Source organism: Plecotus auritus (assembly GCF_963455305.1).
Source record: "Plecotus auritus genome assembly, chromosome: 6".
Classification (NCBI taxonomy): domain Eukaryota; kingdom Metazoa; phylum Chordata; class Mammalia; order Chiroptera; family Vespertilionidae; genus Plecotus; species Plecotus auritus.
Window position 1 is genome coordinate 6,029,889 of NC_137773.1, and position 27,580 is coordinate 6,057,468.

At 43.5% G+C, this 27,580-nt stretch overlaps 1 protein-coding gene across 8 annotated transcripts in view; it reads left to right on the forward strand.

The window, feature by feature from the left end:
* Positions 1 to 891: 891 nt before the first annotated feature.
* The window catches only part of FBXW11 (F-box and WD repeat domain containing 11), a 105,300-nt gene continuing 78,611 nt past the window's right edge, over positions 892 to 27,580 (forward strand). Inside the window, exons 1-2 of one of the 8 annotated variants that reach the window (XM_080676987.1) lie at positions 1,015 to 1,220; positions 10,629 to 10,789. Coding sequence is in view for 4 of the 8 variants with exons in the window: in XM_080676980.1 (XP_080533106.1) it covers positions 1,176 to 1,220 (45 nt within the window). In the remaining 4 variants the exon portion in view is untranslated. Of the gene's footprint in view, positions 1,221 to 10,628; positions 10,790 to 27,580 lie in introns of all 8 variants that reach the window. The other 7 variants (XM_080676983.1, XM_080676986.1, XM_080676984.1 and 4 more) reach the window with 7 other exon arrangements.

The following is a 27,580-nucleotide window of genomic DNA, read 5'->3' on the forward strand; positions in this document are numbered from 1 at the left end:
CACTGCGATGTCCCAGCACACCTCATGGTGAGTGTTCTCCCTCACAGGGACCAGCAACAAAACCCAACTGGTTCAGCTACTGCTGTGTCCCTGGCGGCTTCTGATTGGAAGGCCCTGACAAAGTTCACAGAGCCGGTGACAGAGTTCAGTCTCCAGGTCTCTAGCCGTGTTCTTAGCGCCTGGCACTCTTTTGGTTAATGACACCCCCCCAGAATTAAGCTCCACGAGAACAGAGGCCTTGTGTGTGATGTTCAGAGCTGACTCCCAGTGTCCAGACTGGTAACCGGCGGTGGCTGGAAGTTTAAAAAGTACTTTCTGAACGAATAAGTAAGAGGGGCTCAGTATACACAGATTCCCTTTCATCTCTCGGCTCCTCCCAGTTCGTGGTGCATATAGACAGCACCACAGCTCATCTCCACAAACCTCCTCTTCCCCACCTAAACCTCCAAACACCTCACCGGATGCCCGAGAGGGATGCCCCTTGTCGACCCTCCTCCCTAGCCGAGCTTCTCTCGCCGGCCGGCCTTTTCCCCCACCTGAGCCCTAAGCCCATCCCCTTCTAAAGTACCTAGAACCCACCTGTCTCCAACACGTGTCCCTACCACCAGACGCTCGCAGACCAGCCTAGCCGCTACCTAGGCGTCGAATGGGCGCCGCAGACACTGACTGCGCATGTGCGGAAATGGGTCGCATACGCAGAATCTCTGACAAGTGAATAGTGGCCTCGGACTTTCCGTTCCGGTCTGAGCGGCCTTGTAGCTCCCAGGAAGTCAGGAGGAAGTAGCGGAAGGAGAACCCGCGCGCAGGGTTCTCTGGGACATGTAGTCATGGAACTCCCGAGGCTCTATCTGGAGGGAACCCTTAAGTCTGCACTTCTCGCATTCACTACCCAGTGCTACTTCCGGCTTAGAATTCAGCTTCGAGCTGCCAGAAGAGGTCGGCTTCTCGTTCCCACCACGCTCTGCGGAGCACGCGGCGCCTGTTGGGAGCTGTAGTTCTCGCTCTGCGTACTGCGTCCACCGAGGGGGAGGGCGGAGCTGCCGGCGGCCCGGGCGGGCTGGCAGCTAGAGTGGGTGCGATTACCGCCTCCGCCTCTGCTGCCTCCGCCGTCGCCTCCTCCGCACGGGCGGTTCGCTGCTGCGCGGGGAGAGCGAGGCGGGGCCGCCGGGGCCGCCATGGAGCCCGACTCGGTGATTGAGGACAAGACCATCGAGCTCATGGTGAGTGCGGCCCGCTGGACCGTCTGTTCTTCCGTCCGCCCGGCCCCGGGCGGGCCTGCCCATCTCAGCGTCCGGCCCCGGCCCTTCCCCGCCGTCTCGGCCCCGGACCCCCGCCCCCCCCCCCCCCCCCCCCCGCCTTCCCTGGCCTCGGGCCCGGCGCGGTTCCGTCGGATCCCTCGAGATCTCAGGCAGGAGGTGGCCCGGCCCCCTCCTGCCCCTCGGTTCTCCTCCCTCCCCCAGTCCTGTCTCCGGGCCCATCTCTCGAACGACCCTCGCTCGCTAATGCTGTGGCCTTAGCTCACACTCGCTCTAGCATCTCCTTTTCCTTCTCTGAGAAGTGGATATATTTTTTTCTCCTCTATTTCTTCGGTCCAGGCCTGCACCGCTCTTGCAAGCCCCACTTAGGCCGAGTGAGATGGTGATGGGAGGGGGGACAGAGGAGATCGGTCAGGGCCTCGGGCCCCCGCGTCCTAGTAGGGGTCTCAGCACCTTCTCCCCAACCTAGAGCTGTGTAGGTGCCGGGATAGGCCCTACGGGGTGGTGGTGGGAAGCGCTGGGGTGTGAGGCTGTGACGGATTAAGGGCCTCTTTCCCGGACCTCAGTGATGTCCGGCTTCTCGGACAAAGGGTTTCCTACTGGGCCGAGAGGGATGTTTGCATAGCAAGGCCCCAGGTATTCTGGATTCCATCTCCCAGGAGTAACTTCACGTTTCCAGAGCTGCTTTAGGAAATTGGGGAGGAGGGGGGAAGGGTTGTCCTCATGACTGCCGCCCGCCAGTTCTTTCTTCTCCAAAAAGAAAAAAAAAAAAAAAAAAGAATCTTCAGTCCCTGGGGGAGCGATCACTCTTCTGTTAGAAACCATTTCTAGCCAGACCAGACTTCCTCATCCCCGCGGACACCCCAATCCCTTTCCCCCGTAGGACTTGGAGCCAGAAGGGTGTTTTTTTTTTTTTTTTTTTTTTTTTTTTTTAAAGAAACGGGACCATGAGAAATTGGCTACTTGGTGGATGATTGGGTGGGAGAAATAAAACATGGCAGCTATTACCTGCCAATTTGAACGTTAGGGAAATCAAACTGGGCTGTGGAGGAAGTCAGTGCCTCAGCAAATGGACAAGCCCAGGGTTTCTTCCTGTGGAAATCTTGACATAGTTTCTTTGTATCTCTCCTGACACGGTAACAGCTTCTACCCAGGGTGGAGGGGAAAGGTGAAAGAATCTACTTAACCCAGCAAAATGTTTTCCTAGCCAGATTTTCTCCAGTGTGAAAAATGTTTATTGAGTCAGTGATTCCACTGGGTAGGGTCGGTGACATCAGAGCCACTTCCCCCATTTAATGCTATAAATAATAAATGGTGACACTGAAAGTCTGATGGATAGCTGCATGGTTTCTGTGGACGATGGTATCTGGGGAGTTGAGAAGCATGTTTTAAAAATGGAAGTACAGTAGCATAAATAGGGAGGCCGCTTAATATTTGCTGTCCTTTGCATAATTCACAGGGCTAGACTTCTCCAGCATTCTTGAGTACAGTACTATAAAAAAAAAAAAGCTCTGGTAGTTTCTAATTTGTGTGTGTGTGCCCACACGTGTGGTTGCTTTTTAAGGGATCCTGTCACTTGTGGATTTTTATTTGATTTTCATTTGTTAAGTAATTTTTTTCTGCCTCAGTATAATTTATTGAGCTATTGTAGTCAAGCCTTTGGCATTCTGCAACTTTGTAGATTACTTTGGTAAAATGTCTTAGTTAGAATTACAAATAGAGTACATATTCTTATGGGTGTATTTACAGTACTTCATAATAGAAAACGTGGATCTTGGTACCTCTTTGACATTGGCTGTTCTGTGCTCTTTCATTTCTAATGATTTGAAAAATAACTAAATGTCTTTATTTTCAAAAGAAGAAACACAGTGTAATCTACTTAGTGTTTTTGGGTGTATGGTTAAAAAAGTCTCCAGCCTACATTTTATGCTCATAGCTTAAAAATGTTTACATGATTGTGCTTGTCTCTGGTCAGAAAAGATGTTTCAGCCTTTTAAAGACATTATAATCTGGGACTCTTAGAAAATTTAATAAAGAATTTAGTAGTTATCTAGATCAATTTTAAAATGGCTTTTTATATACAGATTTTGATATTCCCTCAAAGGGATAGCCGTTAAGATTTTTAGGCAATGCTTTTCATAAACATATATGCATTTATTTCAGTGTAGTAGACAGCACAGCTACTTAACTGATTTAGTAAATCCAGGATCAGATGTAGGAATGATAAAGCCTTCAAATCTAATTGCATGTGGCTTTCTGTGTTCACCACATTTTAATTACCGTTTTCAGAAGTAGGTTCAAAATATTTTTTACATTGGCTTCAAAAGAACATGATTGAGGGAGGGGAAGGGGTTAAACGTGGGCTACTCTGGAAGCCTAAAGTCTGAAATATTTTTAGGTTTTTATGAGTCAGCTTCAGTACTCAGATATTCGTGATGGTGCTTCTGGCACCAGTTTGGCCCTTCATGGTTAACAGGGTAACTTTCATTTGGTGTTGCAGAGCGTGCCACATTAAAGTGGGGAAACGAACTTCTTGGGTATCGCCAACTTCTTAATCGTCATCCCTCTACTTTCTTTCTTTGTGACTCTCCTTTCTTTCTTGCACTTTTATTTATTTATTTACTTTTAAAAAATATATCATTATTGATTTCGGAGAGCAAGGGAGAGGGAGAGAGAGATAGAAACATCCATGATAAGAGAGAATCATTGATTGGCTGCCTCCTGCACACCCCCTAGTGGAGATTGAGCCTGCAACCCGGGCATGTGCCCTGATGGGAATGGAACTGGAGACCTTTTGGTGCACAGGATGGCCCTCAACCAACTGAGTCGCACAGGCCAGGGCTCAACTATATACTCTTGATTGAGACAATTGTATTTACAATTGCTGATGGTGAATAATTTAACCACCAAATAACTTTTATGACATTATATTGGCCCAATACTATACCTTGTTGATGGGACTGTTTTTCAAACTTACGGATTTGGTAAAATCAGATTTATTATTATTAACTAGAGGCCCCATTGGTAGGGTCCGTAGCAGCTGCCAGCCGCTGGCCGGGTACTCCCTCCCTTCCCCCGGCCGCCTGCTGCCCCGGGGCCTCCTGCCCTTCCCCTGGCCGGCCTCCGCCCCCTGGTCAAACTCCCAGATGAACTCCCTGTTGAGGGGACAATTTGCATATTACACTTTTATTATATAGGACTAGAGGCCTGGTGCACGACATTCGTGCACTGGGAGGGGGGGGTCCTTCAGCCCGGCCTGCACCCTCTCGCAGTCCAGGACCCCCGACAGTCAGACAGCCCTCTCGTAGTCTGGGGCTCTTCCAGTCCGGGACCCCTTGCTCCTTACCGCCCACCTGCAGCGGAGGCGGGAGAGGCTCCCACCACCACCTCTGCACTCACCAGCCGTGAGCCCGGCTTCTGGCTGAGCGGCGCTCCCCCTGTGGGAGCATGCTGACCACCAGGGGGCAGCTCCTACGTTGAGCGTCTGCCTCCTGGTGGTCAGTGCGCGTCATAGCGACTGGTTGTTCCGCCGTTCGGTCAATTTGCATATTAGGATTTTATTATATAGGATGAGGTAGCAAAATAGTAACCATTTTAAAATATACCAAGTTCACCAGGCTATGTCTAGCGCAGTGGACTTCACTGGAAAAAATGAGAGTTGTGTATTATGTATCACATGATGTTTATTAACACTTGCGTTAGAATATGAGGCCCTCATTACTAGAAAGCACTCACAGAGCTGCTAACTAGAAGAGAAAGTTGGATAGTCTTCTATTAGAAGATGGCAGAAGTTGATGCTAAAAGATTAGGAAAGGTCATTCTGCCTCCTCTGTGGGTGTGAACTCATCCCTTCCCCAACCTTTACATCAATAGCGGGCAGTTTGTACGCTGTTGTTAGCTGTTGAATGGTTCTCCTCTTTGCTAGGTGACCTTAAGTGAGCCATTTTCCTTGTTATCGCTTGAATGTAGAAATAGAAGTAAAATACATTGGTGGGATATCAGTGCTATTTTCAGAGCTGTTGAAGAAAGGCCACAAGGCCATGGAGATGAATGAAACAAGTGAAGATATTGGAAACAAATTTTTTTTTCTTTTTGGATTTTCCCTCTTCCTATCATTGGCTTTCTAAGTAGAGTAAGGGGGTTGGTTAGTAACTCCTTTAAGAAATTGGATCCTAAGTCTAGCTGTGTGCTGATTTCCCAAATGCAGATTAAATAGACAAAGTAATGTTTAAGTAGGGTCCAAATGAAATAAACAATATACATATTCCTAGACCTCATTGACCTGCCTCAAGAGGCTGTGGCTCAAATATATCATTTTTTGCCCCCGATTTTGAAGTAGGTAAGATGTCCTTTCAGATTTGACAAAAACAAACCAACCACCCAACCATGATCCTGCACATGAGTCTTGGCACTGTTGACCCCTGATGCCATACCCTGAAAATGGAGAGAGTTGGCACAGGAGCGCATTACATAGGTTCACAGAACAGCACATATGTCCCTCTGAGTCGTGCTGTTTGATTCTATGAATTCTAGAAACAAACTTTCTGTGCTGGGAGGTGTCTGGGATCCTGAGTTCCATCTGGTGATATTTACACTTTTAAGGGAAAGAAAGCATTTTAAGTCCTATTAATTCCAGTTCCAGCTCCCTTCTGGCTTTTCTCCCCACATCCCTCACTCAGTCTATTTTCCAGCCAAAGCATGAGGGACCCTAGTTCTTCTGATCGTGTCACACTCTTTCCTTCGTCAGCACCAGTCTGAACTGACCTAAGCCCGTGTATTGAAGGCTGATACTATGGGAAGGACCTAATCGTTGGCTCTCTGGCTAAATGGGCTCAGGTCAGATGTCAGCAATCCTCTCTTTTACCTATGCTAATGAAGTGCTGTCCCTTCCAAACAATGTAGATGTCACCGTATGTTACGGTGGCAGATACCACTTGGGTTTTTTACCTATAGCACTGCCTACCTCAGCGGTCGCCAGCCTTTCGGACCTCACCGTGGACCACCGGTTGGCGACCGATGGCCTACATGGTAGTCATTATTAAATGGAATGAATAAATTCTGGCTCTTTGCATTTATTTTGTGGGACTTCACATATTCTGGGCTTGTACTCTAGATTGCTGTTTGTGTCCTCTATTAAATGATAAATAAACTCCTCACAGTGCCTTCTTGTAGTAGGTGTTTGGTAAATGTTACATTGAATTTTTTGGTTGATTGTTTACATGCATTATTGCTGTCTGCCTGTATCTTAACCACCCTCTTTTCTGAAAATTCTCACCTATATCACTAATTCTCATAATAATCTGTTCCTAACTCTTACAATACTTATCCTACCTTCCTGTTTATTATAAAAGCCTGTGATTGTGTTCAGTGGCTCTGTCTTATTGCCCTTTGAATACTTCATAATGCTTAGAACTTAGGTGTGTAGATGTTTTTTAATTTAAATTGTTAGGTGTGTTTTTCTTTAAATATATTTTTATTGATTTCAGAGAGGAAGGGAGAGGGAGAGAGAGAGAAACATCAATGATGAGAGAGAATCATTGATTGGCTGCCTCCTGCGCGCCCCACACTGGGGATCAAGCCTGCAACCCAGGCCTGTGCCCTGACCTGGAATCAAACCGTGACCTCCTGCTTAATAGGTCAACACTCAACCACTGAGCCACGGGCAAGGTTAGGTTTTTGTTTGTTTTCTTCCTGTTGTGAAAGCTTTAAAAGATTTCCTTTTGATAACCTTAAGCCTAGGGTGGAGATGAATAGAGGAGAAAAGCCGTAAGGGGAAGAGGAGGGTGGTGTGTCACAGACATCCATAGACATTTCACCATATTTACAGAACTTGACACAGATACTCATTGATATCTGCACATCCCGAGTGTGGTTGATAGCAGAGTATTCCTCAGATTCCTTCTATATCTGTTGACGTGAACTCGCCAAACAGTCGATAAGTTCTAAGGGTTCTGTGACCTTAGGGAAGCTTGCTGTAGCAGAAAGGGTGTGGGCTTGAGAGGGAAACACTGATTTGTAGCCTGGCTCTGTCTCTTGCCAGCTGTGTGACCTGAAGAACGTTAACCTTTCTGAGGTGTGATTTTATTATCTGGAAAAATAAGAAAATGTAGGCATTGTTTCGACTTATTGGGAGGATTGTATGAGATATGTATGTGAGGCTTGTTTCTCAGCACCTGCCTGCCACACTAACATCCCCCACAAGTACAGGGACTGCATTTTGTAAAGGACAGTCAAGATAGTTGGTGTGAAGAGGTTTTCATCCCTCCCACCCCCCGCCGAGTCGTGCATCTATTTATTTGTGAAGTTTTACAGAGGCCTAAAATTCAGTTGTGTTTAGCGATTTTTTTGGGGAAATGATGAAATCATACAGAATCAGTATTATCTTAGAAATCTGTGAAGTACCGTTAAAATTACTAAGAACTCTGTTAGACACAATCAGACCTGTACTCTAACTACAGAGAAATCCTGTTGGGTTTTTAGGTAGAAAGAGACGGGTGATTAGTCACATTGCCATCGAACATTGTGATTTACTTTGAATGCTTTAGGATTTTCGATTCTTGTTTTAGCAAAGCTGATGATTTGACCTTTCACAGACTAAGCAGTGAGTAGCACACAAGATTTCCTCCTGAGTTGCATTTGAGTTGTTCATTGAATTAGTTGACAACGGGGGAAAACCTGTTGGTCAAGAATGTGCTTGTTCCCCTCAGTTAAGTTTCTGCTAATCACAAGCAACAGGAAGTTTGTCTTTGTAGGCAAATGAGAGACAAACCCGGGACCTGACAGTCCAGTAGGGTAGCTCTCACCTGGATCTTACTATTATTTTAACAAAATTCGAAGATTGCAGAGTTCTGTGATGTCAGTAGGAAGCATTTTCAGGACATTCCCTCTCGGGGTTAGTTAACAATGAACACTTTCGAGCTGTGAAGTAGAAACCGTGGGGCATTAACATGTAAAAGTCTCTGTGAGTAGAGAGATGTGCAAATATAAGAATAATGAATATAGGAACCATTCTCTTAATAGCAGGTTTCTGATTCACAGAAGGAAAAGAAGAATTAAATGAGAGTTCTACCGAGAAAAAAGGAACTTGAGTAATTTTTACATTTTTAAGAGTTAAATTGAGAACACCCACTTATGAGAACTAATAATAAAATACATTTGGTTCTGTGAAATGGTCACTTGGGGACTCAAAGAGAAAGGGGCAGAGGACAGGGGGACCTCAGTCTTTACACTCCTGGTCTGGCATCTATTGATCTTTGTGTCTCTAGCATAAGGTCTTCCACCACTTAGGCATTCAGTGAATGTTCACTTGAAGGGAAGAGGGGAAAATTAACTCACTAACACAGGGAAAAGGCCTGACAATTCCAGAGGTTCAGAAATGGGTTCGTTAGTCCAATTGTTCTGGTTGTGTTTTGCTACAGTTGTTCAGCATTTTTTGTTGTAGCACTAAGTTATACTTTGAAAAGCAGACTCCTATTATATTGCCTTAGGAGTTAGTCAGGGGTGGGCAAACTTTTTGACTCGAGGGCCACAATGGGTTCTTAAACTGGACCGGAGGGCTGGAACAAAAGCATGGGTGGAGTGTTTGTGTGAACTAATATAAATTCAAAGTAAAGGAGCGGAGGGGAGAGCAAGAGAACCGGATAGAACAGCCGGATCTGGCCCGCGGGCCGTAGTTTGCCCAAAGCTGAGCTGCTAACCATAGCTCACTATAGCTGCTTTTATCAAAACTGGGTTGCTATTATATTCTTTGGCTCCAGAGTAATATCACTTAATGGGAAAAACCCGAGCACTCATTCTCTACTTGAGATTTTACTTACTAGTAGGTGATATCTTTTCAGTTTGGGTTATTAAGGTATTTCCATCTGATTATTCTGGGGAGGTTAACCATTGACTGGTATGTCAGTCACTTCAGTTGCTTTGCCTACAACCTGAAAAATCCAGACATCTTTAGTCATTGCCTATGATTTATTAACAACCCGGGGAACTTAAAAATTCTTCAGTTTCAACTAGATTTGAGATTCTCGGTCAGAGACACAGTCTTTGCTTATAAACAAAGACTAGTCGGGCAGCATTACGCGGTGTTTTGTTTTAACATTAATATGGTAGGCCTTAGCATCACATGGCTCTTTGCTAAGGAAATGCTTTCTTAAGTGGCAAGACCTAGGGAATTAGCTGTTCAGGATGGCTCATCTGGTTCAGTTGTATTTTTGTTCAGCGAGGCCGAAATGTTTCCTCTTCTACACTGTTTTAGTTCTCCATTGATGTTAATTAACGTAGGGACCGTTGAGAGGAAAGCTTGGTTTCATCTGCTCCGGAATCTTGGCCTTTCTAATCCTTGGACTTGGGTGCAGCTGTGCTCTGTGAAGAGGGCTTTGGCCATACTACCGAGTAGATGTGGGAGTTTGGGCAACTTACTTCTTCTCATCTTTTTTGAGAATTAAATGAGTAATGACTGTAAAGGGCTTGCCCCATTAGTAGTCCTTCCATAAAGCTCGGTATTTTAATTACTGCAGGAATATTTTGGCAACAGTGTGGCAATTGAAGAAGTAGAAAATTTATGTGCAATAAGTTCACAGTCTTTGATTTTTAAGTGTTTATCTGTGTCCTTCTGTTGAATGCCTTGCTCTTTCTCCCTTACAGTTTGTTTAGAATTTCCAGTCTAATGGAAAAGTTGGTGTGGTAGTAAAAGAATGTTCATAAAATGTGGACTGGGCTTATGTTTTGAAAGGTGTCAGCTAGTAAATTCTTTATTAGTGTTCTTTACTGTTTCCCTTAGTTTACTCAATGACTGGCTATTGTAGGGATTGACCTTTATTGAATCAAAAGTACACTCTTAAAATTATGCCATGTGTTTTAAAAAGTCCATATTTTATTTGAGGCTTGAAGATTTGGATAATGTATAGATTTGATGACTTATATGTAGCAAACCAAAAGATTTCTTGTTAGGTGCTTAAATAGGTATCTTTAATGGGAGGTATTTGATCGTTAGTTTTGGCTGACAAACTTTGTAATGGTGGAAGCGCTGTCTTAGAAAATGGAGAAAGAAGTTCATTGTAGTTGAACGGTCTGGGACAATTTCTGTGGAGAAGAGCGTAACCTGTTAGCTGCTCTCATTTGGAAATTGCATGCTATTTATGAGAGTGAATATTAACATTAGGGATGCAAGCCTTTGCCGTGTAGAATTTCTTGCCCTTCTCTCAGCACAGAGGCCAGGAATGCTGCTGCACACCTTTTACACCAAATAGCTTCCTCAGGGGTTGTACTCTGTGCCTCAGATCCACCACTCCATTTCCCTTCGTTCCATTTCTTGGTGGCTGTCCTTTGCCACTGGTGCCATGGTGGGTGTATGGATTGCTTTCTGTCTTTCAACAGTTACCGAAGTGCATGTTTGGGATTTTGTTGAAGAAAGCTGGATACAGTAAACGGAAAGAATCTTGGAAGCTGCTTGACTGCTGTCTTTTCTCAGACTAGTCTGAAAGGGAACCCCCCATTCATTCTGGATTGGTGGATCTGAAGTACAAAATATTGTCCAGGTAAGCCATTACCCTGTATTGTTTTGTTTTGTGGAACTCAACTTTCTGAAAGAAACTTAAAAAACAAAATTTTTTACTTTCTGCATTCTTAGGGAAAGGAAGAAATGTTAGCTACGTGTGCTCAGTGCCCGTGTTTGGATGTGGATTAGTGAAGGTGCATGTGGCAGAAGCGCTAGTAAAAACTTTGTTGCAAAGTAAGAAGTGCAGTTATTTTTATTATAGGCTTGAATGGTTTATGGTAATGGTCCTACAGGGAATTTTGTTTGAGGAATAGCTTGTAAAATATGGACAACAAGTGATAATTTTGAGGCATTATCTCATAATTTATACTTAATACCTGGTCAAAATAGTTTTTGTAGTTACCACGTAAAGTAAGTAGCCTTTTATTCTTAGGGCTCTTGGAGGGTCTTCTCAGGAAGATTTATTAACTGGGACAACTGTTTATCGAGCATCTGCTAAGTGCCAGGTACTGCTGTAAACAGTGCCAACAATGTAAAGAGCCTACAACAGTAGGCTTTCTTATTCAACTGGCACATGCTGTACCTGTATTTCACAGATAGTGACAGGAAGCTCTTATATAAGCATTACGTGCAAGTAGCCCAGGGTCATACAGCAAGTAAATGGCAGAGCCAAGCTTTAAGCTTGGGTCTGTGTATGTGTCTCCAAAGATCTGCCTCTCCGCCTGACTGCATTTGCTGAAGTTTGTACTTCGGCTTTGGGTTTTCAAATTGCCTATCTGCAAGAGCAAGGTTTTACAATAGGTTTCCACCAGAAAGAACTCAGGGTAGGTCATTGTGTGGGAAGGTATTTCCATTATATCTGATGCTCTCCCCGCTTAATGAGAAAATTAGAAAATCTTCTGTCAGTTCATCAAGCAAACACAAAGGTAACTTAGGGAGTTCAAGAGAGGCAATGAATTTAAACGTCAAAACAGTTCTATACGGGGAAGTATCATTTGGTCCAGTGAACTCAAACTTGTTTTTATTTCAGTTCCCCTTTAGTTGTTATTGGTTATCTAAATAGCTCCGGAGCTTATTATGCAGACTTCCTTTGGACCTCGGGTTTGTTAGCCTTACAAGTAAGACATTGTCAGGCAACTCTCTTGACAACATGAGTTTTTTTGGTACTTAATATTCTCTCCAGGTTACTTTAATCTTTCAAAAGTTATTTTTATTGTAAGCGGACCCTCTGACTTTGTGGTCCTTCTTCTAGTTTTTTATATTTGCTAGTACTTCTCCTAGGTGAGCATTTTTATCACTTGTCATTTGAAGAGCTTATCAGGGTGGTGGTGGTGGTAGAAACAAGAGCAGTTTCTTCCTGGGCACTGACTCTATATTGAGCACAATTCTAGACACTTTCTATGTTTAAACTCATTTTATTTTCCTAGTAACCCAGTGAGGTGGGTACCATTATTTGTATTTACTGATGAGGAAACGGAAGCATAGAGAAGTTAAACATGTTCAAGGTCACACATCTAGTGAGAGACAAAGATGAATATGTATCCAGGCAGTCTGGCTTCAGAGAATATGCTTCTAACCTCTGCTGTTCTGCCCCTAGTTTAGACTGTCATCCAGCGATAAAAAGAGGGGCACAAATTCTGAAGTCTAAACTGTACCTTCTGACGTGAAGAAATCATTGCAGAGGGAAAGGAAACAATTGTTGTTGAGTATCTCTTACCTTCTCTAGCACTCCGATTCTCTTAGCCATCCGGGACTAGCTATCAGGCTGTTTCCCAAGAGGGCTCCCAGTCGGGTTGTTTCAGGTTACCTTCCAGAGCAGTGCTGTCCAAGAGAACTTTTGGTGACAGTGGCAATGTTCAGTGTCTGTGCTGTTCAGTATGGTAGCGACTAGCCACATTGGGCTATTAGGAAATGTGTTTCTATATCTGAGGAACTGAGTTTTTAATTTTAATCTACATTTAAAAAGCCACATGTACAGTTTAGAATTTACCTTCATCTTAGGTCCAGTCCTTGGTTTAACATCCTTAGAAATCTGATCTGGTCAGCATGCTCCAAGAGGCTCTCATTCAGGGGTGGGCTTACATTAACCAGCTGTGCAAGACTGACGTGGAAAGCCAGAATTCCAGTTTATTATTTTATAATGATATGTGCTTGTTGGCAATTTAATATAAACTTTTCTGATATGTAGATTTGCTTACTTGGTTCTAATTAATATTCCGGCTTAATTTTTTCAACTAAGAAACAAGTGATAGAGGTACCTGAGACTCAAGCCAAATGACTGGAATATTCTCTCTTCATGTAGGTAGACTGTACCCACCAGGTCAGATCATAGTCAAGTAGCTTAGCATGGACTCACCAGGGCAGTGAGACAGCCTCATTCAGCTACTTTAGGGAGGGATGGTTTTTCCCGGTGGCAGAACCTCTTCTTTCAGCCTCCCTGCTTGCTTTTACTTTCCAGAATCTCTTCTGGTTAGGCATTCGTTTTTAGACCTGTTAATAAATTCAACTTGAATGCACTCTTGACTTCTGAGTCTGGGAAGCCTTTTGTTCTCCTTAAAGTGCCTTTATCACTGCTATGGTCCATTTTGTGTTTATTTGGGACTTAAGAAGGCAGCTGAATTTTCCTTGCTTCTCTGTGGCCTCTTTCTGTCGAAACACGCGTATTAGCTTATTTAATTTGGTCCTGTAGTATGGGGTAGAATAGGGACGTACTCATAAAAAGTACACCTGGTGATACATTCTCTTTGTATTACATCATGTTAGTAAATGTGCTTGTTTTCAGTTTACTACATCATTACTTTGGGACTTGTTCTTGCTCCTTCTGTTCTCAAAGTAGAAAGAGTAACAGAACTGAATTTGTATTTGACTGTTAACTTTTCAGGTGTATGCAAGATGGATGGAGGAGACCAAGGCAGTGAGACCAGTTAGTTCAAATGATCAATGATGAAGGTGAACCAAAGCATTGTCAGTGGGCATGATGGGGTGGGTGGACTTAAAAGAGATGTAGGTGGTGGGATCTATAGAACTTGGATATTGCTTATAAGAGTAGGGCACAGATGCAATAAAGTATAAATTGCAGGTTTTGGCTTGGGCACCAAGATGTACGTTTTTCTCTTTTCCAAGATAGGGAATACTAGAAGAGCAGATTGGGGGCCGGCGGGCAGAAAAAGAATGAATTCAGTTTATAATGAATTTGAGTTGCCTAATGGAGAATCCTCTAGGAGAAGTATCTAGTAGGAATATTGATCTGGGATTCACCAGAGACAGCAGGGATAGAAAGATGTGAGTTTTTATTTAGCCTCAGTGGTAGCCGAGTTTACCTAGAGCTATAAGGTTACTCCGAGCACAGCTTGAGGAATCTATGTATCGTGGTATGGGAATGCCACTTTAAAGGAATGGGCTGCAACTAAGGTCATGTCTCCTTATAAGATCATATTTGATGTTGGTCAAGGGGTTGATTATCACTCTCTTCTTTTCATCTTGACCAGGGAATTCTGGTCAACCTGTTTCCAGTCAGCAAGTGAGTCCATTTTGCTTGGGTTATGATTTTCTTTTCCACTGTAATGGTCTGTTTAATTGATAGAGGTACTCTTTTTGAAATGGTTTTTTTTTTTTTTAAACTCCACATTGCAGCTATACATCTTCATCTTCTGTGCATTTATGCAAATTCAATTCTCTGCATCTGGTGATAAAAACAAGGGAAAAATAACCTAAACAGTGAAGGCTCTGGATTAAGAGTGAGGGAGAAATGGAAATCTGCTCTTCCCTCAGCCTCTCAGTTTCCCCGTGCTTCTCATTGAGCTGTGATGAGTGTGTGTATGGTATTTTAAAAACACACATTTTTCAACATCACATGAGGCCTGAGTGCTAGCCAGATATTTTATCCACTAGTCAGTGGAAGAAACAGTGAACTGTTCGTGTGCTGGAGTAAAGATTAGCTGTGTTGGAATTTTTGAGATGGTGTGCGGGTCCAGTGTGGCATATATTTAAGGGATTTTTAAGGCCAATTTTTACTATGTGCTATTTTCACCGTATGTACTGACTTCATCCCCTAATTCCCAGGTGAGCTGTAATTCCACTGTAATTAGGTTTCGGTAATGAAAACATGAAGATATGAAGAGTTCATTACAGCTACAGTCAGTCATTATTTGAGAAATGTTTGGAATACATTCTATATGTCAATGGTACAGAATTCATGAGGTACAGGCAGAAGTACATAGGAAAAAAAAGTCTCCCATTCCTTGTATCTCCAGCTACTCAACCACATTATTCTGCACCTTGATTTTTTAAAAAAATGTAAATTATGACATGGTCATCTTTCGTATCAATTCCCAAAGAGCGCTCATAGTTCTTGAGTAGATCATTTAAAAGATGCATGCTGATTTATTGTATACTAGAGGCCCAGTGCACGAAATTCGTGCACGGGGCGGGGGGTGTCCCTCAGCCCAGCCTGCACCCTCTCCAATCTGGGACCCCTCGAGGGCAGTCGGACATCCCTCTCACAATCCAGGACTGCTGGCTCCCAACTGCTTGCCTGCCTGCCTTCCTAATGGCCCCTAACTGCTTCTGCCTGCCAGCCTGATCACCCCCTAACCACTCCCCTGCCAGCCTGATCACCCCCTAACCACTCCCCTGCCAGCCTGATTGATGCCTAAATGCCCTCCCCTGCAGGCCTGTTTGCCCCTAACTGCCCTCCCCTGCAGGCCTGGTCACCCCTAACTGCCCTCCCTTGCAGGCCTGGTACCCCCCCAACTGCTTTCCCCTGCAGGCCTGGGTCCTCCCCAACTGCCCTTCCCTGCAGGCCCGGTCACCCCCAACTTCCCTCCTCTGCCAGCCTGGTCACCCCTAACTGCCCTCCCCTGCAGGCTTGATCGCCCACAACTGCCCTCCCTTGCAGGCCTGGTCCCTTCCAACTGCCCTCCCCTGCTGGCCATCTTGTGGTGGCCATCTTTTGTTCACATGGGGGCAGGATCTTTGACCACATGGGGGCAGCCATCTTGTGTGTTGGAGTGATGGTCAATCTGCATATTACTCTTTTATTAGATAGGATAGAGGCCTGGTGCATGGGTGGGGGCCAGCTGGTTTGCCCTGAAGGATGTCCCAGATCAGGGTGGGGGTTCCCTTGGGGCGTGGGGCGGCCTGGGTGAGAGGCCTGTGGTGGTTTGCAGGCCGGCCACTCCCCCCGGCGACTCAAGCGGAAGGCCCTGGTATCTGGGATTTATTTACCTTCTACAATTGAAACTTTGTAGCCTGGAGCGGAGCCAAGCCTTCTGCTTGCTCCGTGGCGGCAGCCATTTCTGTTGGGATTTATTTATCTTCTATAATTGAAACTTTGTAGCCTTAAGCGGAGGCCAAAGCAGGCCAGGGGTGCAGAAGCTTGGCTTCCTCCATCATCGGGGGCAACCCTAGCCTCTTGCTCTCTCCAGCTCCGTGGCTGCTGCCATTTTTGTTGCGATTTATTTATCTTCTGTCATTGAAACTTTGTAGCATTGAGTGGAGGCCTGGGCTGGCCAGGGTGTGTGGAAAGCTTGGCTTCCTCCATTGCCGGGGAAACCCAAGCCTCCCTCCTGCTCTCTGTGGCCACAGCCATCTTGGTTGGGTTTATTTGCATATTTGCTCCTGATTGGCTTGTGGGCGTGGTTTGTGGGTGTACCAGAGGTATGGTCAATTTGCATATTACTCTTTTATTAGATAGGATGCTGTAATTTGTGAAACCAATCGGACTGATACACATATGTATAGGTTATTTCCAGTGTTTTGCTATTACATGTAATGCTGTAAAGGATAATGTAGTGTATATGTAATTTCACATGGAGGGGTATTCAGGACAGATTCCTACCAGTAAGCATCCCTGGATAGGCGTTCTTCAAAATCTGATAGACATTACCACATTGCCCTCTTGTCATGGAGCAACAGTTTCCACTATCACAGGCTTTGCTTGCCAGTGCTCATATCCTGACACTCTCATGATGTTATATGACTGTTAAGCTAAATGCTTTTTAAATGGTTTTCTCTTTTATCCCCCATAACTTTTATTATTAAAAATTTCATATATGTTGAATTGGGGGAAAAATACCCCAGTACAACAAACCCTATACTAAACTCACCATGGAGATTCAATAATTGTTAAGATTTTGCCATATTTGGATCATTTATCTGCTTCTCTCTCCCTCCCTCCTTCCCTTCCTCCCTCCCTCTCTCCCTCCAAATACCTCCTTTCCTCCTTTTTTTTTAAAATTTATTTATTTATTTATTTATTTATTTATTTATTTATTTATTTTCTTTATTGACTAAGGTATTACATATGTGCCTTATCCAACCCCATTGCCCTTCCCCTCCCCCCCTCCCCGGTGTCTGTGTCCATTGGTTAGGCTTATATGCATGCATACAGGTCCTTTGGTTGATCTCACCCCTTTACCCCCACCCTCCCCTGCCTTCCTTCTGAGGTTTGACAGTCTGATTGATGCTTCTCTGTCTCTGGATCTGTTTTTGTTCATCAGTTTATTTTTATTATTTTTTATTTTTTTAAAACATTTTTTATATATATTTTATTGATTCTTTACAGAGAGGAATGGAGAGGGATAGAAAGTTAGAAACATCGATGAGAGAAAAACATCGATCAGCCACCTCCTGCACACCCCCTACTGGGGATGTGCCCACAACCAAGGTACATGCCCTTGACCGGAATTGAACCTGGGACCCTTCAGTCCACAGGCTGACGCTCTATCCACTGAGCCAAACCAGTCAGGGCTGTTCATCAGTTTATGTTGTTCATTATATTCCACAAATGAGTGAGGTCATGTGATATTTATCTTTCTCTGACTGGCTTATTTTGCTTAGCATAATGCTCTCCAGGTTCATTTATGCAGTTGCAAATGGTAAGAATTCCTTCTTTTTTACCGCAGGGTAGTATTCCATTGTGTAGATGTACCACAGTTTTTTAATCCACTCATCTGCTGATGGGCATTTTGGCTGTTTCCAAATCTTACTATGGTGAATTGTGCTGCTATGAACATAGGGGGGCATATATCCTTTCTGATTGGTGTTTTAGTTTCTTGGGCTATATTCCTAGAAGTGGGATTACTGGGTCAAATGGGAGTTCCATTTTTAGTGTTTTGAGGGAACTCCATACTGTTCTCCACAGTGGCGGCACCAGTCTGCATTTACACCAGAAGTGCAAGAGGGTTCCTTTTTCTCTGCATCCTCGCCAGCACTTGTCATTTGTTGATTTGTTGATGACAGCCATTCTGACAGGTGTGAGATGGTACCGCATTGGCGTTGTTTTGATTTGCATCTTTCGGATGATTAGTGACTTTGAGCATATTTTCCTATGTCCCTTGGCCTTCCTTATGTCCTCTTTCGAAAAGTATCTATTTAGCTTCCTTGCCCATTTTTTGATTGGGTTGTTTATCTTCCTTTTGTTAAGTTGTATGAGTTCCCTCTAAATGTTGGAGATTAAACCCTTATCAGTAATAACATAGGCAAATGCAGTGGGCTTTCTTGTTGTTTTGTTGATGGTTTCTTTTGCTGTACAGAAGCTTTTTATTTTGACTTAGTCCCATTTGTTTATTTTCTCTTTAGTTTCCATTGCCCTAGGACAGTGGTCCGCAAACTGCGGCTTGAGCCGCGCTTTGTTGCTCTGTTGACTAATGAGTTTGCTGACCACTGCCCTAGGAGCTGTATCGGTGAAGATATTGGTTTGGCATATGTAGAGATTTTGCTGCCTGTGGATTCCTCTAGTATTTTTATGGTTTCCTGTCTTACGTTTAATTAAGTCCTTTATCCATTTTGAGTTTATTTTGTGTATGGTGTAAGTTGGTGGTATTAGTTTCATTTTTTTTGCATGTATCTGTCCAATTTTCCCAACACCATTTATTGAAGAGACTGTCTTGACTCCATTGTATGTTCTTGCCTCCTTTGTCAAATATTAATTGAGTATAGTGTTTTGGGTCGATTTCTGGGTTCTCTATTCTATTCCATTGATCTATATGTCTGTTCTTGTGCCAATACCAGGCTGTTTTGAGAACAGTGGCTTTGTAGTACAGCTCGATATCTGGTATTGAGATCCCTCCTACTTCATTCTTTCTCAGGATTGCTGCAGCTATTTGGGGTCTTTTTTTATTCCAGATGAATTTTTGGAGAGTTCGTTCTAAGTCTGTGAAACATGCCGTTAGTATTTCCTTCCTTTCTTTCCCATCCTTCCTACCCCTCCTGTCTTTCTCCAAATATATACCCTTTTTTTGTTGTTGTTAAAAATTTGAAAGTAGTCCTAGCTGGTTTGGCTCAGTGGGATAGAGTATCGGCCTGCGGACTGAAGGGTCCTGGGTTCGATTCCCGTCAAGGGCACATGCCCAGGTTGTGTGCTCGAACCCCAGTGTGGGGTATGCAGGAGGCAGCTGATCAATGATTCTCTCATCCCTCTCCCTTTCTCTCTGAGATCAATTAAAAAAAATTTTTTTTTCAAAGTAAGTTGAAAACATATCTCCTAAGAATAAGGACAGTATCTGTCTGTTTCTCTCAAACCACACACACACACACACACACACACACACACACTCACACACACTCTCTCACACTCACACTCACACACACAGCCATAAATATATCTCTTTGTATACTACGTATAGTTATATTTTATACACATATAAAACCACAGTACTATTTTTACATCTAAGAAAATGAAAGTAATTCCATAATACAATATCAGATATTCAGTTAAATTTAAATTTTCCAAATTGTCCCAAGAATGTCTTTTCTAGTCTTTCCCTCCCCCTTTAATAAAAACAACAAAGCACGCCCTTTGTGTTGGGTTGTGTCTTTAATAGAACAGTCCCTCTGCTCTTCCCTTCCTTCTCCTGGCATTGGGTTTCTTTTTCTTTTTCTGTTTTTTTGTTTTGAAGAGTCCAGCTCAGTTGGCTGTCCGTAGGGTGTGCAACATGCTTTCTTGTTTGAGTGTTTCCTCATGGTGTCATTTAACTTGTTTCTCTAACTCCTGTGCTTCCTGTCAACTAGAAACTAGGCGAGAGGCTTGATTGCAACTAGGTTAAACATTTTGACTAGAATGCTTCGTCAGAGATGAAGTGTACCTCGATTCAAGTCACATTGGGAGACCTTAATGACAGGTTATTTCATGCTCCATTATAATGTACAGTCTTATTCTGTGTTATTAGAAAGGAATCTATGGGATGGCGTGGCACCTTGTAAATATGCTGCTCCATTGCAGCCTTTCACCCAGTGGTTTCAGCATCCAGTCTTGGAATCCATTATTACAATAGGAGTTACAAAATTGTGGTTTTTCTGTCATTCCATCTACATTTCTTAGCTAGCATTCACAGAGCTGATCACCCTTTCTTTTCCCTCCTTTTGTGTATCACCATGCTCTCCTGAACTTTTATTTATTGAGTGTGTTAACAGTCCATTGTAGTCTTTATTGATGCTCAGATTGTCCAGATTTGGCTAATGAGAACCCCTTCAGGGTAGCTCCTGCTTCCTTTGGAATGATCCCATCAGTATTTGTGTATCTCTTGGCCTGCATATCAGGAATCAACCATTTCTCCAAGAAGCTTTGGTTCGTTCGTTTTAGTGGGGAATCGTGTTTTAGAAACCAAAACGATTTCTGTTGGGTTATCGTTGCACCGTTACAGTGCATAAAGCTAAGAAGTACATTTAAAAAGAATCAGGAGTTGCCCTGGCTGGGTGGCTCAGTTGGTTGGAGCGTCATCCTGATGTGCCAGGGTTGTGGATTTGATCCTGCAGTCAGGGCACATACAGGAACCAACCAGTGAGTGCATAAATAAGTGGAACAACGCATCTCTCATATTCTCTCTCTTTCTCTCTCTCTCTCTCTCGCTCTCGCTCTCGCTCTCTCTCGCGCTCTCTCACTCTCTCTTCCTCTCTCTCCCCCTTCCTCTCTAAAAAAAAATCAGTAAAACAAAACAAAATCAGGAGTTCATGTTAGTTCCGATTAAAATTTAATATTACAAGGATATTTTTCTGACCCTGTTAGCCTTTTGATTTTCAAAATATAAAGGACAATACCAGTGTGATGGCCATCAAATTGAGGTACAAGTTGTTATGTAAATAGGCGGATAAATAGCTTTATTCACTCATCATTGAGCATGTACTCAAATAGGTACTATTTGGGAATGGGGGAATACAGAATCAGATGTGTACCTTGCTTCCAGAGGCTTGCAGTCTTTCACATAAAAAGTATAGGATAATATAAAAACTCTTAAGGATCATGAGAGGAGTATGTAGGAGTTAGGAAGTTTCATAGGGGACATTTTTTTAAAGTTACCCTTTGAGGACAGCAGAAATTAGACATGGATGTGGATGTTTTGGGTCAGAGGCGGCTTTCATAGCAAAGGTAACTGGTGAACAATGGCCGGCAGGCAGTACTGTGTATTACCTTTCAGGAGGGCTGGTAGGTAAGTAGTTCTTTGCATTGTTGGAGGTAGCTTGTGTGAGGGGGTTGAGGTAGATACATTTGCAAAGATACCAAATCTTGGACTTATCCTTTAGGTCGCAAGTTACAAACTAGAAGCTGTGGATAGATAGAGCTCCACAGATACGTTATTTAGTCTGCATAGATTTTAAAAATTGAGGCATTTCATATCAAAACACTTAATTTCTGGTTTCACCTGAAAATAGGGGCTAAGCAATGGCTGGCTGCCTTTTTGAGTCAGGGCTTGCGCTTTTCCTGGTCACCATAGCCCTTATAAGTCCATCTTTATCTTCTTTGCTGAGCGATCCCTGCAGAGACTGGAGGAAGGGTTGAAGATGGAGGGTATGCTTTGAGAAGAGAGGTGGCTATGAAAGTTTGAACAGGATCTGTGCTTTCTTCAGTTTGGAGGGTTGCATTGCTTCAGGGGGACCAATCAGTAGACTGTTAGAATATTCCAGGGAAGAAAAGACAAGATAGTAACAGATGATGTGAAGATGAGGAAATGAGACATTTTAAATACAGAATGGATAGATTGTTTTGATAGATGAGTGTGTGTATGTATTGACAAGAATGTAAATCAGACTAAAAGCATGAAGTTCTATTTCTAAAAAGTTTTGAATTCATAAATCAGTTTCTAGATGTTAACCACACACTTTTGTATTTTATTGGTTAATTTTGGAAGACAGTAGTCATATTTCATGGTTGTCATTGTGTAAAGTTTAGTTTTGTAATATGCAAATAACATGCTTTGACAAAAAGACTGACGGTTTTTTTTTTTGAAAGTTGTGTATAAAGTGAAAATTTATAGTGATTAAATCACTTTTCTTATGCAGTTGTGCACTGCATAACAACGTTTCGGTTAATGATGACTACATATATGATGATGGTGCCATCTATACTAATAATAGAGGAATATGCAAGTTGTCTGGGACACCGTCACAGTAACAGTAATGACCGAACAGCAGGCTGCGTGGGGCGACCAGGCTGGTGGGGGGGGTATTGGGGGCGACCAGGCTGGCAGGGGGGCAGTTGGGGGCAACCAGGCTGGCGGGGGGGCAATTGGGGGTGACCAGGCTGGTCGCGGGGGCAGTTGGGGGCGACTGGGCTGGCGGGGGGGGGGGCAATGAGGGGCAACCAGGCCGGCAAGCGGGAGGCATTTGGGGGTGACCAGGTCAGCGGGGGGGGGGGGGCAGTTGGGAGCAACCAGGCTGGCAAGGGGGGGCAGTTAGGGACGATCAGGCTGGCAAGCAGAGGCAGTTAGGGGTGGTCAGGCTGGCAGGGGGGGCAGTTAGGGGCGATCAGGCAGGCAGGCAGTTAGGAGCCAGCGGTCCCGGATTGTGAGAGGGATGTCTGACTGTCAGTTTAGGCCTGATCCCTGGGATCGGCCCTAAACCGGCAGTCGGACATCTCCCGAGGGGTCCTGAATTGGAGAGGGTGCTGGCTGGGCTGAGGGGGACCCCCCCTCCCCCGTGCACGAATTTTGTGCACCGGCCCTCTAGTTAGATTATAATGGAGTTGGAAAATTCCTGTCACCTAGTGACGTAGCCTGTGTAATGTATTACAATATATTACACAAATACTATGTGTTACAATTACCTACAGTAGTCAGTACATGCTGAACAGGTTTGTAGCTTAGGAGCTGTAGGGGAACAGAATTTGTCACCCCAAAATATGTTTATTTCACATAAGTTTACTTTAGGCTGATTAATTTCAAAAGGCAGCTCTGAAAACCAAATAGAAGTTACCTTTTGTAAAGACACTGACATTTGTAAGGGTGTCTCCATGGCTTTACCTGGAAGATGGGGTTGATTTTCTCTCTAGAAAGTCTTAGCAGCACAAGACAAGGACTTAAATCTGCTTAATAACCTTCCTTACCTTGGTTTACTGTGCTCTCCTGGTAAACTTCCCCTACTCCCAACATTTTTTGTCTTCCGTTGAAGATGGTACTGTATTTTATTTAAGGTGTGGCTTCAGACATTTTGGTGAGTTACTCAGTTTTCCTGAGTTTTTCCCATTATGTAGGAAATATACATGTTATTAAACTTTCATTTTTCTCCTGTTAATCTGCCTTTTATTTCAGGATGTCTCTGGCCAAGAACCCAGAAGGGTAGAGGAAAATTTTTTTCCTCCCCTACAGAGCAGTAGGTTATATCATACAGCCTAGGTGTGTGTGGGTCCATATACCATCTAGGTCAGGGGTCCTCAAACTACGGCCCGCAGGCCACATGCGGCCCGCCGAGGACATTGATCCGGCCCGCCGGGTGCCGCTGCCTGTCCTGCTTAGCAGCCAACTCGTCCCGGGCCCGCAGTGCGCATAGGAATTTGTTCATAGTTTTTTTTTTAAACTATAGTCTGGCCCTCCAACCGTCTGAGGGACAGTGAACTGGCCCCCTGTTCAAAAAGTTTGAGGATCCCTGATCTAGGTTTTTGTAATACACTCTATGATGTCCACACAACGATGAAATCGCCTAATGATGCATTTCTCAGAATATGTCCCCCTCATTAAGCAGCACACGACTGTAATTATGGATTAACTTTTCAAGCAAAAATATTAGCAACACTATATATTTATTTTCAAAGAACTGGCTTCTTGTATTTAATGCTTCCTACAATCTCTGCATGAAGTTAAATAAAAAAGATAGTGAGTTGACAAGGGACGTCCCATACATTTAAAATTATACCTACATTAAGACTATTTGTACTGTTAATAAGTATTTTGGAAATCTTCCTTGTCTGGTCGGGGCATGACTTTATCCAGTCCCATTGTCAGTGCCATTACTCCAGATATTTAGTAGTGTCACCAGCTCAGACAGTCAGAGAGTCATGAACATTATATGACTAGACCGAGAGTGACTCACTGACAGAAGCCGCACCTGGATACTGTATAGTCAGCTTTCAGTTTCGAGGGATGAACAAAGATTGATTAAAGGGCATTTGTGTGTGTGTGTGTGTGTGTGTGTGTTTGTATAACTTACATATAGTATAGAACATATAGTATGTGTATACCACACTGTTTAACTACTACTCAAATAAAGATACAGGACATTTCCAGAGCCTCTTAAGGGTTTCCTCATGTGTGTCTGTGCTTCACTCAGTCAGTAACCCCTCCCAGAGATCTATTCTGGCCTCTTTCACTATAGGTTAGTTATGGCTGTTTTTGGATTTTATATAAATGGAATGATACAGCACATACTCTTATGTATACCCTTCCCCCAGTTCATTGTTATATCTATGAAATTCATTTATTTTGTTAACTAGTTTCCCCCACTGTATTATCCCATTATATATATAGTCCGTGGTTTGTTTAGGTTACTGTTGATGAATTAGTTGGGTTGTTTCCAACTTTCGCTGCTGTTAGGAATAACACTGCCAATTTTTGCTGCTGTTAGGGAGAGAAACATCAATGTGAGAACGAGCCCTCAATTGGCTGCCTTCTGCATGTCCCCCACCAGGGATCAAGCCCGCAACCTGCCATGTGCCCTGACATGAGCAGAGTGGAATTACTGGGTCATAGGATAGGCATGTTTAGCTTCAGTAGATACTTCCAAACAGTTTTCCAAGAGCTTGTGCCCATTCACACTGCCTCTAATGTGGAGAGTTCCGTCATCACTAGTTTGGCCAGTCCTTTTAACCTTAGCCATTCTGATGGGGGTGGAGTAGTATCTATATTGTGGTTCTGTTCTTTCAGCTTCATTGAGGTACTGTTTATATGCAATAAACTGCACTCGTTTAAATGTTCTGTTGGAGTTTTGAGAACTGTATATACACTCATGTAACCACTACCACAATCAAGAGAGAACATTTCTACTACCCCAGAACTTCCCGCACTCTCTTTTACCGTCCCCACCCCATCCCTGGCCTCAAGCAGCCTGCTTTCTATAACTATAGATTTGTTTTGCGTGTTCTAGAATCTCATATAGATGGAATTGTACAGCATGCTTATGCTGCATGTACTCTAATTATGTTGGGCTTATTTTGCCCAGCATAATGTTTTTGAAATTCATTTTTGTCGTATCAGTTGCTCGTTCCTTTTCATTGCTTAGCAGTGTTACTTTACACAAGTCTACACCAGTTTTGTTTATCCATTCTTCTGCTCATGGATATTTGGGTTGTTTCCAATGTTCAACTGTTAGTAATAAAGCTTGCATGAACATCTGTGTTCAATTCTTTTAATTGATTTTTTTTTTAGAGACAGAGGAAGGGAAAGGGAGAGGGAGAGAAACATCGATGTGAGAACGAGACATAAATTGGTTGCCTTCTGCATGTCCCCTACCAGGAATTGAGCCCACAACCTGCCATGTGCCCTGACCAGGAATAGAACTGGCAACCTTTCGGTGCACAGGATGATGCCCGACAGACTGAGCCACACCGGTCAGGGCTGTGTTCGTTTTTGTTTAGACTCTTGGGTATACCTGTTACCGGAAAGGGGACCTGGCCCTGAACGGGTCTGCCTAGGGCCGGCTGGTAGTGTGTGGGTTCTTGACTTCATGCAGGAAAGGTTTCACAACAGGAGTCCAGGTGATTTTTAGAGGACGTTTATTGAAGGCGGGACAGTGAAACTAGGAAGAGCCTAGGACAGAAGAAACAAGGGAGAGAGACCAGTAGGCAGTGAGCCTAGGCTGGGCTGCTTTGGCTCACTAAGAAGTCAAAGAAAAGGGGGTCTTGGGGACAGGAGCAGGGGGTTAGCCTGGGATAAGCTGCCACTTCCATTGCTCCCTGGTTACAAGCCTCAACAGGGGTCCTCAAACTTTTTAAACAGGGGGCCAGTTCACTGTCCCTCAGACTGTTGGAGGGCCGGACTATAGTTTTTTAAAAAAAACTGAACAAATTCCTATGCGCACTGCGGGCCCGGGATGAGTCGGCTGCTAAGCAGGACAGGCAGCGGCACCCGGTGGGCCGGATAAATGTCCTCGGCGGGCCGCATGTGGCCCGCGGGCCGTAGTTTGAGGACCCCTGCCTCATGGGGTCCCTTAGAGTTTAGGAGATGCATGCCTGTGGGAGAAGGGAAAGGCTCAGGCGTGCTCCTGGGAGGAGGAGCGGACACAAGGACCTTAGTTTTTGAGGGATTTTAAAAGCTAGGCCTTTACGGGAGGATCTTAATAGAATATTCATCAGTTTTATGCTGATAGGCCAAAGTGAAATTTATTCCCTTAACTTCATCTGTCCTTGGGTATGGTTGGCAAATGGCTCCAACTGTCACTGTCATGTCATACTTGGATTCCTGCTCTCTCTCGCCCTGAGTAGGGTGATTTAAGCTATTTCCCCTCTGGTTGGGGAGAAGTGTAAACCGTTTCTCTTAAGGTCCTTGGTTTAGGGAAGATAGGGTTTTGCGGTTTACTAGATGACTGTAAACTGCTTGGCCATTTAACTATCTGTCTCAGTTCCCCTATTCTGCTTGTCCTGGCTTATTAGCCTGTCTCAGACCTTGGAGGGGAATGCTGGGATAGAGTGTAGATGTATGCTTACTTTTTCAAGAAACTACCAGATCTTTCCCCGCTGTGGTTGTGCATTCCTATAGTTCCTTCCACAGTATATCACCATTCCAGTTGCTATACATCCTCACCAACACTTGGCACTGTCATTCAATCTTAGCCATTCAGATAGGTGTGAGGTAGTATCTTATTCTGTTTCCCTGATGACTAACGATGAGCATTTTTTTCATGTGCCTATTGGCCATTTAGATATTGTCTTTAGAAGTGTCTGCCAAATCTTTTGATCCGTAAAAAAAAAAAAAAATAGAGTTGTCTTTTTCTTACTAATTTGTGGGAGTTCTTTATAATAATCTGGAAATGCGTTCTTTGTCAGATACACATACTAGTTTTCATTGTCTTGATACTGTCTTTTGATAGATGGTCTTCATACTAATGAAGTCTAATTAATCAATACTTTATAGTGATTGTTTTTTGTGTTCTATTAAAATTTTTTTGCTTACCCTAAGGTCTTGAAGATACTCTGTTTTCAACAGTTTTTTAACGTATGTGCAAATAATAGTAGTAGGCGCAAGATTCATTTTCCCCCCATGTGGTTGTCCAGTTAGCCTAGGACTATTTACACATACGCTAAAAGATTATTGAAAATTGTTGAATAAGAAGTTTATATTTTCTTTTTACAGAAGTAATCCATGTTTACTATAGAAAAATTAAAAATAACGTAAGAAAAAAGAATAAAAGGTTCTCCTGATGACTTAATATTTGGTGTACTTCTCCTTCATATACATATTTTTCTTTCATGTATATTTAATATGTTTTTTGCACCTAAAATTGTTTTGCAAACTGCTTTTAAAACTCACCAATATTTGTGGCATCTTGCTGAATAATTATATATTTCTTTTTAATATTATGAAGGAATGCCTAATATATATGAATGTGCAGATGGCTAACTAGTTAA